General features: G+C 47.6%; 2 protein-coding genes and 1 pseudogene across 2 annotated transcripts; all 3 read right to left on the bottom strand.

Moving 5' to 3' along the window:
• Nucleotides 1-208: 208 nt before the first annotated feature.
• Nucleotides 209-1,244, bottom strand: LOC136472971 (uncharacterized). Its single transcript, XM_066470670.1, has one exon. It carries the CDS (start codon nt 1,125-1,127, stop codon nt 387-389), a length of 741 nt encoding a protein of 246 aa, XP_066326767.1. The 5' UTR covers nt 1,128-1,244; the 3' UTR covers nt 209-386.
• A 2,718-nt stretch (nt 1,245-3,962) lies between these two features.
• LOC136472970 (O-fucosyltransferase 6-like) lies at nt 3,963-11,783 on the bottom strand. The gene is made up of 10 exons (XM_066470669.1): nt 11,409-11,783; nt 11,247-11,309; nt 10,709-10,799; nt 10,433-10,509; nt 9,307-9,395; nt 9,014-9,197; nt 5,968-6,149; nt 5,235-5,337; nt 4,816-5,144; nt 3,963-4,732 (listed from the first exon to the last, which is right to left on the bottom strand). The coding sequence occupies exons 1-10, from the start codon at nt 11,586-11,588 to the stop codon at nt 4,291-4,293; spliced, it is 1,740 nt and encodes a 579-aa protein (XP_066326766.1). The 5' UTR covers nt 11,589-11,783; the 3' UTR covers nt 3,963-4,290.
• Nucleotides 11,784-12,076: 293 nt separating this feature from the next.
• On the bottom strand, nt 12,077-12,628 carry LOC136469598 (uncharacterized; annotated as a pseudogene).
• Between the last annotated feature and the right edge of the window lie 1,308 nt (nt 12,629-13,936).

The following is a 13,936-nucleotide window of genomic DNA, read 5'->3' as shown; positions in this document are numbered from 1 at the left end:
GTTCCGGTTGAAAAAAGAAGCCGAAGAAGCCGAGTATGGAGTAAGCCGAACAGGGCTATATCATGCTAGATTACACGCATGCAAGTTCAGCATTGCAGATTATGGCATGGCGGCCTGGAACATCTCAGAATCAACAGGTATACAAGATGTATCAGGAAGTATGTGAAGATGAAGAACCCAGGTTTGATATGTTGAGCCTCCAGAAAACTTACAAGAAGTAACTGAGAACCAGAGAGGACTATTTCTCCTTAATCAATCTATTGCCAACATAACAATACTAATTAATTACAATTAGAATATAAATTAAACACTTGAAGGGTAGATTAACTAAGAACATGATATACAGGTTTCAGTGTCCACACATGCCAACAAAAGGGTGGCGCGGCCTAGTGCTTCTTCGAAAGCGCCATCTTCTCGAGCAGGTCCGCTAGCCCAGCATGCTCCAGCGATGGCGCCGCAGCAGAGACAGCGGCGTCATCTCCACCCCCTGACGCCGACTCCAGCGTCGTCGTCAGGCGGGCCATCATGGCGGAGATGCCTCGCTCGCTCGCGCGGTCCTCGAGGACAGCGAAGAGCCTGCCGACGCATCGCCGGACAAGCTCCCGCCTGCGGCTCCGGTCGCGGCTCTCCTGCCCAGCGCGCAGGTAGTCCGTGGGCACCCGGATGAGGCGGAACCTCGTGCGCCGCCGCGCCCCGCGCTCGGCGCGGCTGCCCGCTGGCTTCGGCGCCGGCGCCGGCGTGTCCGGGATCGCCCGGACAGGAGGCGACGACGCGGACACGCCGGGCGCCGCCTTATTCGCTACGGCGGCGGCCGTCTCGAGAGTTGTAGTGGCAAATGCTTTGGTTAGGGTTAGAGTAAGGTCGTCGTCGCCATCGGGCGCTACGCCTGGACAGTGGCCGGACGTGGCAGAAACGGTCGCCGCCGCCGCCTGGGGTTGATGATCGATGTGATTCGGCGCGGCCATCGGCGTCCCAAGGGCCGTGCCGGCTAGCATTTCGACTAGGAGTCGAGTTGGATCATCACGATCTGGCGATACACTTGGATCGTGGCCGCCGGCAGCCTTTGGAGAAGCCGACGACGACGCGCCGGCCGCCGGCTGGTTGTCGGCGTGGTTTGGCGCCGCCATAGGCAACCGAACGGCCGCCGCACTAGCTGACGTTTTTTTGGATTTGAGAGATGGGAAAGGGCCGTCTCTGGGTCCGGCTAGTTCGTGCTAGGCTGTATATGAACGTCGATCGGCACATAGCGAATATGCCGCAATGGATCGGGATTCAGTTGCCGCTGAGGGGCCGAACGTTAAAATTCGAGAAAATAAAGCGAAAAGGTGCAGAAAGATATGGAGGAGATGCTAGTGGTCGGGCGTGTACCTGTATCCAATTCGATCAAAGTTTTTTTTTCCCCCGACGAAGAGATCCAGTGCAAGTTAGAGCATCATATACACATCGGGACGTCTAGCGTCTGGCGCCAGCGGCACGTCCGGACACCCCGCGCCTGCTGCTCGCCCCGTGTCCGGCTTTCCTGTGCAACGCCCGTGCGTCTGCCGTTGGGTCCCGATTTAACCGTGCAAGCTTAGGGTGGGGGATCATCACGCCCGCGGCCATCAGGAGCAGCAGCGACGGGCCACGCCTGGCCGCGCCGTCTTGCTACCCACATGCTGCTGCTGGCGCGTGATGCTGCTGCTGCTAACCGGCCGCATCCAGCTGGAATAAGGGAAGAGAGAGAGCTGAGCATGGATGCAGCTTCATGCTCTATGGATATAGCTTTGTGCTCCGTGCCTGTTGTCGCGTCCGCTTGGCTTCCCGCGCGCACACGTGGACAGCTGCGCTGGAGGGGACCACCTCTGCCTGCGCCCCCTAGCCGCGCCGGCTGATGAAACACTTGCACCATAAAAACATTTGTTGCAACGTACGTCCGAAATAGATGAAAACATTTACAACAAACACTTGCAACATATGTATATGGACACTGCAACATATGTAAAATCTAGATAAAAACACTTGCAACATACGTTTGAAATAGCTGAAACATACACTTACAACATACGTGTATAACCAGTGCAACATATGCAACATCTAGAAAAACACTTGCAACATACGTTTAAAACAACTGAAACGTTTGAAACATACACTTGCAGCGTACGTGTATAGTCATTGCAACGTATACAACACCCGATCTACTTTTACAATATCCAGATGAAACACATGCAACATACATCTAAAACACATAAAACATACTATTGCAATATGTGCTCATCTATTTACTGCATCACAATAGAGGCTCGTTCACGCGGAGCTTGAGGTTGCCCACGGTCGATAGGCGGATGGATCGCGGCACGGCGGGAGGCACGAGGAGCGGGCGAGGGTGCGCGAAACGTGTGATTGTGTGTGATGACTCACAATATTATTGTGGAAAATGAATGATAATAACTTGAGATGTGTGACGATTCACAAAATTATAGCTAAAACTGAAATAGGTAGAAAGCTCGCATTACCAGTACACACAAGTCGGTCATGCATCTAGAGCACCTATTACGTAACGAAGTTTTTGATAGTCTCTCAGATGCATACTACTATATAATACACACTCACCCTGTCTCTGTTTGGTCATCATGCTATTATTGTTACTAAAGAAGATAATGGGAGGCAAATTAGCTTTTAGAAAAAAGCCACCTTCACATTCGAAGTTGAGCGAGAGCCGACTGGAGGAAGACAAACCACATATGTACAGATTTTGTATTGATTAAGTGAAATTCTTTGCTTTGTACATGATCATCAATGCACAATGCTTCATTTGAATTTAGATTACATTTGGATTCAATTAGTTTATATTATGACATCCACCGTTCGTCAATCTGATGACTTGTCATACTGCAATTTCATAACAAGCTAACAATGTGATGATGCTTAACCGTTTAAGCACCCTGTGTGCCTCCGGCCAGCAAGAGGGGGTTGAACGTGGAGAATATGATTGCTTCACGTCATATTGGTCGTTGTGTGTTGCATTGTAACTTTTCAGCTCATATTGTTTATCCCTAATTTTCCTCATACCTATATGGGTCTACCAATATAGAGATAAACATAGTTGTAGTCCAGTGATGTCTAGACAAGGAGGACAATTGGACAAATATAGTTGTAGTTTGGCAATGACCAGACGAGGAGGTTAATATTGTTTCCATTGTAATAGACAACTTGATTTCATGATTATTCTTTGACAGTTTCCCAACGGGGTTATGCTGGTTCATTGGTGTTCTCTTTTTGCCAGTTTCCCAACGGCATTACTGTTTGCTAGGTATGTAGCCAACAACCAAGCATTCAACGGGAGAAGCATTTATAGGTTATGCTGGTTCACGGGCCTGAGGCGACGCTATTTGGCTACACAATTGTTGTTTGCTAGGCATGTAGCCAACAGCCAAAGCATTCAACGGGAGAAGCATTTATAGGTTATGCTGGTTCACGGGCCTGAGGCAACGCCATTTGGCTACACAATTGTTCCTGAAGAGCATGTATAACCGTTTTTTCTTCACTAGACTATTCACAACTGATACTTAGAAGATGGATAAGATGCTAAGTATCATATCATATTTTTCAGGCGTTGAGCAACTCCAATAGACTGGGTAAATGCATTCGCGAAACTATTTATAGCTATTGCGCTCAAAAAAAGCATTCCAACAGCTTGTCTATATTGTTTTCTATTTTTCTAATTCTCGCTGGCCATATTTCCCTAGCGAGTCCTGCTTGCTATGTGTGTTTTCCAATTTAGCTAGGCTGTTGTAAAACTCTACATTTTAAATAGGCTTACTATTTTACATAATGGCTAAATCTCATAATTTAGCATCTAATTTTACCAAATCTCTTAGAGTTGCTCTTAAAGAATAGCTACTAAAATATAAAACTCAAATGGTCCTTAAGACCAATGCTTAATGTGTGTTACCAAGATGACTAAGTCTATCTAGGCAATTAACTTATATATCAATTATTAATGGTATAACAACATTCTCTCCTTAATTGTCCGTGTGTAAGCACCTTACATTCTACATGCCCTAAGATGCTTACACAAAAAGGGCATCAAAGAGTTGCTACACAAAAGCAAAACCCATGATACAAGCTATAACAATCCACAAATGTTACAAAGGGGCTACTGAGTAAGGAGGCTGCGAGCTAAGCTAGAGTAGATCGAATGTATACGTACATTTACATCGCAAAAAATATGTACAATTTAGAGGGGCGGGGCAAAACTCGTCAATCCCTCAGCCAAAAATTGGTTTGTGCAAACATCTTTGATGCCGGATACTAGTCTGAAAGAATCTGTTCTAGCTCAGGATCCTCTGGTCCGACCAACACATCGTCGTCCATTTCAGCATCAACAATATCTTTCTCTGCAGGGGCATCTTCGTCATCATCAGGTTCGCCCACCTCTTCATCAGCATTATTAGGAACAGCTGGCTCGCCAATGCCTTTACCTCGATCAGCACCACTATTCAATACTTGATCATCTCGAGATTTGGCCCTGGCTACTGCTTTGCCATCAGTCCTTTCACAGATGCAGGTAGAGGGGTTCTCATGAAACTCCCCCCTCCCTGGCCTCAGCTCTTTGGGCTCCCCCATAAATCCTTTCTGAACCATGTGTACTTTTGAGGAGAATGCATCCCATGACATGTTTCCTCTGTTCAAAAATAAGGGATAGAGCCTTTTGGCATTTGGTCGGATCGCTCTCTTGTGCCCAAAGTATCTCCTGCAGAGGGCACGAAATATGGTCAGGGCAAGTAATAAACCACCAATGACATAGTTATACATGAAGGGCACAGCAACGGATACCTTTGTCCAGCCAAAATTTTAGCCATGTTGCCGTTGTTGTTAGCTACAAAAGCATCACTTTCATCACAGACAATGAAATCAAGTGCAGCCATGCGAGAGGAATATTTAGAGAATGGAGCCAGCTCCTCTTTGCTAGATATTGTTTCTTTTGTGTGGAGATTGGGGAAGAGAGCTTTAAGAGGTGCCAGAGTCCTTGCACCTCCATATATCTCTCCGGAAGCTACATAGATGTGGACATCCTTTCTGTAGCCCAGGGCTCTAAGCATCAGACCCACCTCTTCAGGAGTTAGAGGGCATCTACCTTGCCTTCTTCCCTTCTCTGGGTTAGGCTGAAATACAGAACAGCGGATGTTGCATTAGGAAATTCGATCATGGTTTTCCAAGGTACCTGCCATATGATAGCACAGTAGCATACATACATGCAAACCTTTCCACCTCTTCCTTATAGCACCAAGTTCTCTCCTCTCTTTCTCTCCACCACCATAATAGCACCCCGAAAAGGCAAGCATATCAGGTTCGAATCTGACATTGCAAAAGGAATAATGTTTAGGGAAGGGACAAGAAAAAGATCAATATCATTACGAGCTGTAAAGGAAACTTACATGAACTGGGAAAAGGTATTTGTAAGATTTAGATTTAGTCATAAAAATATAAAATCCTGCAACTTCAGACTATAATATCACGTGATCACACATGCTCTTCTACCATACTGGTCCTATTGGCCAAATAATGCTAGGTATCTATGAATCAAAGGTTATCATTGCATTAACACTTATTGTGTCCACGCAATACCATTCTACAGAATACACGTCTTCCTTGATAAGACAAACTGCCAAGGCAGAAGTTCAGGACCCTCCTTAAGTTGTCCCTCTAACTTCATGATATGTGCTACCCTACCACAACCCGAATCAAGAGGCCGAGACCACATTGACACTAGAGGGAGACCAACATCCAGCACACCCTAGCTCAGGTGATGAAAGCGTTCCCAATGGTCTAGCTTCTAATCTCTAAATGGGTTTCAAGTCTAATCTGCTTATACAAAGAAATTAAGAAACTATGTTATTTGCATTACGCCCATCCTCCTCTCAATTATTAGTATAAAAAGGAAATGATATATGTGATCTAAAACATGAGAATTTTATATGAGTGCACCTCAAATGAAGAGCAATAAAATACTTGCTCCTCTCCCTCATTCTTTGTATTAGCTTTTCACCCATCTCTTGAATTGGAGCAGTAAATCTCAATGCATGATAGTTGACTCTACATCTCAACTTTTGCAAGTCAGTTTGTAACCTGTTTGCTAATCTATAATCAAACTTCGTCAATCGGATAACCTGCATCAAGTGAAAGAACTGATATCTTAATACTCAAAATAAGAAAGTAAAAGAATCTAAAATAGTCACAGAAAAAGCCTCATATATTTGTGGAGCTTAATGAGTAAATATCTCATATATATAGCTCGGGGAATATATACACAAGTGGACGAAATTGGTTAAGTCACAAGATAACAGCATATATAAAATTTAGGATTAAGTCCACTTTTGGCCCCTCAACTATTGTGTTGGTCTAATTTTAACTCTCAACTACAAAACCGTCTAGTACCGGTACCCCAACTGTCAAAATCGTTCACTTTTAGCATCTGGGCAGGGGCAAGGCTATTTTGACCGACGTTGAGCGGTTTTGACCACGCCTCCCTCTCCACGCTGCACAACCTGACAAACCGATGTTGAGGTTGCTCGAAACCCGAAAGTGTCTGAATAAAGGTTGTAGTTCTAAGTGCAAGCTTGGGGCTAGTAACTTGAACGAGCTAGAGTGCCACAGTGAAATCTAAGAAACACGCACGCCAAAAATCGTGCAACACTCTGTTTCGGCCGGTGTCCGCGGTCACCGCGTCCGGTCGTCGAGGGCCGAGCGCCTGCTCGCCCTGCACCGTGCTGCCTCGCCGCGCTGTCATAGCAATTCGCCTGGCCGACCCGCTGTCGCGCCCGTGCCGTGGCTGAGCCGCTCTAGCCTCGCCCTACCGTCGCCGCTTCTCCGGTCCGTGGCGAGCACGAAGTTGAGCGCGATCCACTGGAGCACGTCCTCTGGGAACGCCCTGCCATTGCTGTCGCGCTTCTTCATGAACCTAGAGAGCAGGTCGTCCGACGGCATCGCCTTGCACACCGCGATGGCCTCTGTCATGTATTGGTCCACGATCGCGAGGCTCTCACGGAGGTTCCGCTCGCTACCGATCTAGATGAGGTCCTCCTCTCTGACGCTGGCGCCCTCGTTGAGCCCCGCCGAGTGTTCGAGCAGCTTGTGCAGGATCTCGTTCATCTGGAAGACCGCCGGCAACGTCTCCACCAGCACCGTCGCTCGGCTCGATCCTAGCAACTTTCTCGGCTCTCTGGAACACCCCGTTCCAAATACTCGCTTCCCTGCAGGAGACGACGAGTGAGCGTCCAGTGAGTCACGTCACTGCTGCGCACATGTACGTGTGTGGTGCACCGTGCACGCACCACCGAGGCACGTGTTCATATGGGCCGGGCGTGCGGCACGTATTGCCACGCACGTACCTGGAGTGCTCCATCTTGGGCAGGTAAAAGAATGGGCCGAAGCCAGCGCCCTGGCCGGCGTGGAAGGCAGCGTGGTTGTGGAAGAAGTAGAGGCCGAAGTCGACGAGGCAGCCGATGGCCTGCTCGCCGTCGATGAGGATGTGCGCCTCGGGGAGGTGCCAGCCGCGGGGGCGGACGAAGAGCTTGGCGGTTCGGTCGTTGAGCTTGTACTCCTGCCCGCGCGCCACGTCGAGGAAGCTGATGGTGCCAGCCACGGCGTCCCGCAGGTTGACTTGCCCGTGCTTTAGGTTCTCCCACGTCGGCGACAACGCATCCTCAAAGTCAGCCTACCACGTTTTCTTCTCGTCGTCTCAGCTCAGAACGGTCGACACATCACATGTGCTTCATCCATCCATCCATTCACCCGTACGTACGCAAGCCAGAGCCAAGTTTGCACGCGTGTATGCTTACCATGAAGACCTTGGCGCCGGAGTTGAGCATGTTGATGACCATCTTCCGCAGCTCGGCGGGGCCCGTGATCTCCACGGTGCGGTCGGCCACGGCCGGCGGCACGAGCGCGCACGTCCAGTCCCCGTCGCGCACGAGCCTCGTGGCCGGGTCGAACCGCGGCACCTCGCCGGCGTCGTACCGCCGCTGGGCCACCCGCCGTTGCTCCATGGCGTAGCGGACGGCGCCGCGGAACTCGCGCTGCAAGCCGACCACGAAGGCCAGCGCGTCGCGGGTGAGGATGGACACGAACTCCCGGTCGTACCAACCCCGGCGACGCCACGGGGCACGAGGGCGCCAGCGTCAGAGAGGACCTCATCCAGCCGCGGCGAGGCAGCACGGTGCAGGGCGAGCAGGAGCTTGGTCCTCGACGATCGGACGCGGTGACCGCGGACACCGGCCGAAACAGAGTGTTGCACGATTTTTGGCGTGCATGTTTCTTAGATTTCGCTGTGGCACTCTGGCCCGTTCAAGTTACAAGCCCCAAGCTTGCACTTAGAACTACAACCTTTATTTAGGCACTTCCCAATTTCGAGCAACTGGCAGGGTAGAACAGAGGCCTCAACATCGGCCTGCTTCACGAATATGATATTTTTTGGACATTTCTAATAATAGCAAGCCTTATTCCTATTTTGGTATTTTGGATTTCAGGACTTTTAGCCCCGGTTAGTGAAGGACCAGAGAAGCTTTCTAGTTATGAATCGGGTATAGAACCCATGGGGGGGGGGCTTGGTTACAATTCCGAATACGCTATTACATGTTTGCGCTAGTTTTTGTTGTTTTTGATGTGGAAACAGTCTTTCTCTACCCTTGGGCAATGAGTTTCGACGTATTGGGTGTATCCGTTTTTATCGAAGCTTTCATTTTTGTGCTTATCCTAGTTGTTGGTTTAGTCCTCGACATCGGTTTGTCAGGCTGTGCAGCGTGGAGAGGGAGGCGTGGTCAAAACCGCTCAACGTCGGTCAAAACAGCCTTGCCCCCGTCCAGGTGCTAAAGTGAACGGTTTTAACAGTTGAGGTACCGGTACTAGACGGTTTTGTAGTTAAGGATTAAAATTAGACCAACACAATAGTTGAGGTGCCGAAAGTGGACTTAATCCTAAAAGTTATGTATCTTGGTAACAAATTAACAAACACAGCTACAATACAATGACTTACATGTTTCTTAAGGAGTGCAGGCAACACACGGTTCAAGTAACACCGCTCAGTACATTTTCGGGGAACACGCATCCTGTGAGGAGCCCGAAGTTTACCTCCTATATGTGGAAGCTCTTTCACAATCTTTACATCCTTTGATAGAGATGAGATGAACCAGTTGGTGTCAAAAATATCCGAAAAATTGCTGCAGCAAAAGTTATATTAAGTACAACCCAAATGCACTTAAGTCATCTTAGAAACACAAGAAGCCTTAGAAGATTCTGGCATAGAAATGCTTTGCACTCCAAACTAACCTTGAATCTTTCCAGAAGGATGCTTGGTCTAGTTTGGGAACAACAAGTGTGGCATTTAAAATACGTGCAGCAACAACAGCATCAATTATCTGAAAGAGCACTGTGCATGTTAATTAGGTCTATAAAGATAACAACAAGCATGGAACCAAAAGGCATATAAGTATTACAAGTTATCACTAAAGCATAAAAAATCACTCCTGGAGACTCTTATTAGAACTTAGTAGTACAGGCAGGCCTCAAATTTCAAGGCTTCAACATGTTCCCGGGCACTAGTCAGGACTCAAGAGGATTGACACTATATACTTTTAAGCAACAGTATGGATATTATAAGTATCAGCTGATGATTTCTAATGTTTATATATATACATTGAGGTTTTAAACTTCCTTTGATTTCAAATATAAGTCCATTTGGACTGGGGCACAAGAATTAAGGTGAATTACAATGACTATATTGCCCATCAATCATTGCTAGAGTTAAGATGGGTGGTAAGTGTATTGCACTGATTAGTGTTCACCTGAGGAGGGTAGACATGGAAGAATGAAGCAAATAGATGCATTGAAGTTATCATTGACTTACATTTGGTGCAGTTAGGGCAAGGCTAGATGAAGTTATATTTGGGATCGGAAGGAGTATGTTTTAAGTTAAGGACTACATAATCCATAAAAGGATGATCCAAGTTTACATAGTTAATTCTGTTTATGGATATGGGCCATTACATATTCATATTGATTGTTTGTATCATGCTTTGCCTGGGAAAAAAAAAACATCCTTCCAAATTATATAAACAAAGGAAAGTTGGCAGACCATAGGATACAGAACATTAGCTTCTTTGTGCATTAGATGAATCTAGTATTAGTTTAGCCACTTGACAATATATTTGTTGCATTACTTAAGAGTCTGGATACTCAGCACAGGGAAACATCGGAAAAGAATCATAGCATTTGGTGCAGATTTTAGTACAAATTCAAGAGCTTTATGGTTTACTATAATTAGAAAAACAATGAGACCGTAAAGCAGTGCATAAACATGTATAACAAGGTTGTAACACATGCTTTGTCCTACACCCCTATCCATCCATGTGCAAAATTATTTATGGGAAAAAAAAACAATGTAGCACACGCTTACCCCTGTTCTCTGTTGATTCAGGCCTCCACTTGTAACAATCATCAAATAGCGGTCTGGTTGGGTAGTAATGTTTGAATCTACACAATTTTGAAACAATAACTACTTCAGGTAAAATGAATTAAGAGATACAGTCAAAACTATTTCCAGAATTTCAAAACCATTAGTTACAACTAAACACCTAGCATTGGTGGCCTTGTAGAACTGTGGAACAAATAAAATGTCCTATGCAGCTTCACCAAATTTCGACCAACAGTGGATTTCAAAAAGTTTGCCTACCAAGGAACTTGCTGCTTGAGTTGCTGCACCCATAAAATTTGCTAGCAAGCTTTGAACCCCAAAGGTCATCCCTGACGGTCGAACCATTCGTCTACATTTTAAAGAATGTTGTAATGAACTCGTCAATTATAAAAGTAAAACTCAAATTTCACATGCCTTAGGGAAAATGCAACCAAATTATGATGCAGGAGCTCTGAAGATAAAGGTGTGCATTTCAAAATAATTTTATGGCAACATAAATAAAATCCAGCTAAGCTCAAACATCTACTAGAGCAAGTAAATTTCACTCGTGTAGAATAAAATAACACCAAAATAATAATCCAATAGCTTGCCACAATCTAATTTGCCGAAAAATGGAACATGAAGTGGAATCCAATTCATTTACCTACTAATTACAGCAAACATCACCCAAACTGATCAACAAGTCACACGAACAGGAGGTATTTCAGAGTATTGAACTCACAACTCTACTAATAAACAGGATAAAGACTAGTGATGATCTGCTGCGCTCAGTCTAACCGGAGAAGCGCATAATTACCGGAGCACGAGAAATCTCGCGGCGCTCGGACTCCTCCATGCCACCGCCGCCGGAGCTGTTCAGCTGCGCGAGCGAGAGCACACACGCATAAAGCAAGACAAGTTAGATCGGAAATGTGGAGAAAAAAGCAAATGCGGCTATGTCACTAGTGCGATGCAATACCAGGGCATGGGGCGAGCGGCGGCCGCGGGAGGAGGCGACCGCGGGGTGGTCGGCGAGCGGAGGCGGGGAGACGTAGAGCAGCGCGACGGCGGCGAGGAGGAAGAGCAGGAGCGCCGCCGCCGGCAGTGCGGCGCGGCGCGGGCACCGGTAGTTGCCGCCGCGCCGCCGCGACTGGACCATGTCCCGCGGCCAGAGGGCGTGCCTCAGGGGAGCTGCGAGGGGGCGCCGCTGCGACGGCGCTGGCGGGGTGGTCCTGGAAGCGGCGGTGGCGGCATGGGCCGCCCGCCTCTGGATCAGTAGTTGTTTGAACTCCGGAGGAAAGGGACGGTGGTACTGGGATATTTAACTTTTTGCAGGACACTTCTTCGTTTGTCAATTTTGGGCACGCCTCTATATATATATTTGTCATGGCAAACGATAACTCACCTTTTTTTTTTGTCATTTTTGATGAAAGATAGGCATGCCAGCGTGGTAGAGAGGCTAGCCCTAACTTGACACGCAAAATGACCTTGCCCTCGCCTCCTTCTTCTGTCTCCAGCCGGCCCCACTCCACCGTGGCGTGTCCTTCCACCACGGCGGCGGCGGCATCCTCCCTAGGTCTGCGACGGCGGTGGTGAGCCATGGAGGCAGCGACTGGTGTAGGCGAGGCTTTAGGCGGCTCGGCGCCCCTACTCTGGTGGCGGCGCCCCTGTATATGGTGGCGAGCCTTCCCCTCTCCCGATGGCAGTGGCGGCTTCCTCTTCATCTCCCCCGCGCGACGGCAACGCCCTCCTGTCCATGCCCAAGGTGGATCCGGTGAGGTCCATGGACGACTTGGCGGAGGCCGGCGGGGCGACGAAGCGCGCGGAGAAGTCGCGGTAGCCGGTGTAGTCGCCCTCTGGGGCTGGCGCTGTGGCCCTTGTCGAAGTTGAGCGCGTAGCTGAGCGCGTCGTAGTTGAGCTTGCGGCCGTCGAAGTGGTGGTGTGGGCGCATGGGTGGCCCGCTGCGGGCAAACCGCCGGATGAAGGCCTTCCACCGCGAGCCGCCCACCAGCTCTGACCACTCGCGCACCTTGAGCACTGCGTCCACCGCGCGCTGCCACTAGGTCTCCTCCTCCGCCGCATGACCCGCTGGTGGGAGGAGGAGGAGGAGGCGGGCCAGGGGAAGCACCACCACTGGCGCCCCCCGCGCGCAAAGAAGGCCGCCTCCGCCTCGTCCATGTCCGCGGCGTCGGTGTCCATCGCCCGCCGGAGAGTCGTGCGACGCGGGCCCGGAAAATCCTCCCCTCTCTGTGTGGTGATGGCGGGAGGTTGAAGACGAAGCTGACATGTGGGGCCCACGTGTCAACAATAGGAGGGAGAGAAGCGGCAGGGGTACCTAGGTCATTTCGCATGCTTTGTAGCCCTTCTTAGGCTCTCTGCTGCGCTGGCGTGCCCATCTATCGTGCCACCTCAGCAAAAATGACAAAAAAAAATTAGGAGGGTTACTATTTACGATGACAAATATATATGACGCGTACAAAAATAGCAAACGAAGGAATGCCATACGTAAGGATGGAAAAAAAGTTAAATATCCCCGGTGGTACTACACTACTACAGCACACAGCACAGTACGGTGAGTGTGTTGTCGTTAAATACGGGTTCTCTGCTCGCCCCTTTTCCCCTTCGGAATGCAGACAAAAAGCATTTTGTTGAGAATAAAACAAGAACCCTATTCATGACCAAATTATATGCTTTAACTTTTATCAGATATGGGGCACATTTTACTGTCTCTTTTTAAAAATTAATTATGGTTTATTAGAATTGTATTTCTATCACTATAAAATATCCTAATTAATTTTACTGTTTGATTAAAATGGTTCTCCTATTTGAAAATTTTTCTGAAAGAGGAACTAGAAAGTGTCTCAAAGATCTGAAATATATTAAGAAAAATAGGACACTTTGACGCGCAAACGACCAACAAAAATAATAAATACAAAGAGGTCATTTGAGGTCGTATCCTTCCTCCAAAAATATGCTGCTCGCCAAAGATTGAAAAACACATTATAGAGGTAGTAGATGTAGATTTCTCCTGCAATTGATGCGGTTTGCTGTTGGTAACAAGATGTGTTCAAACGAAAATTTTGTTTAGGTTAGTTGAAAACATCAAACAATGAACTGATATATTTTGCGATTTTTTTCTGCTCAATTGTAAGGAAGTATTTAGTTCAAAATAATGATATACGTGATGATTCAGATATATGTTTTATAATTGTGGAAAATTGTGTTCATCATTGCTTTAGATGGCTTCGAGCCTTCGATATATATTCATTGGAGATTTGGAGGAGACACCAACGCATGTGGAATCCACCCTACCCTAAAGTGTGACCCAAGAGAATAAAATGTACTATACAAGGGATGCTATAGGTTTAATTAGTTGGTTACATTCTGTATTATACATTATGTACCACAACTCAAACAATTGTAAACATAAACAACGTCTTGGTGTTTGGTTATCCTACATAGGTACGCCGTGCTTGATAAAATTGTATTTGGTTGTTTGCATCCCCT

The sequence above is a fragment of the Miscanthus floridulus genome, chromosome 8 (genome assembly GCF_019320115.1).
Source record: "Miscanthus floridulus cultivar M001 chromosome 8, ASM1932011v1, whole genome shotgun sequence".
Classification (NCBI taxonomy): Eukaryota; Viridiplantae; Streptophyta; class Magnoliopsida; order Poales; family Poaceae; genus Miscanthus; species Miscanthus floridulus.
Note: the sequence above shows the minus strand (reverse complement) of the source record. Positions and strands in the feature narration are given on the sequence as shown.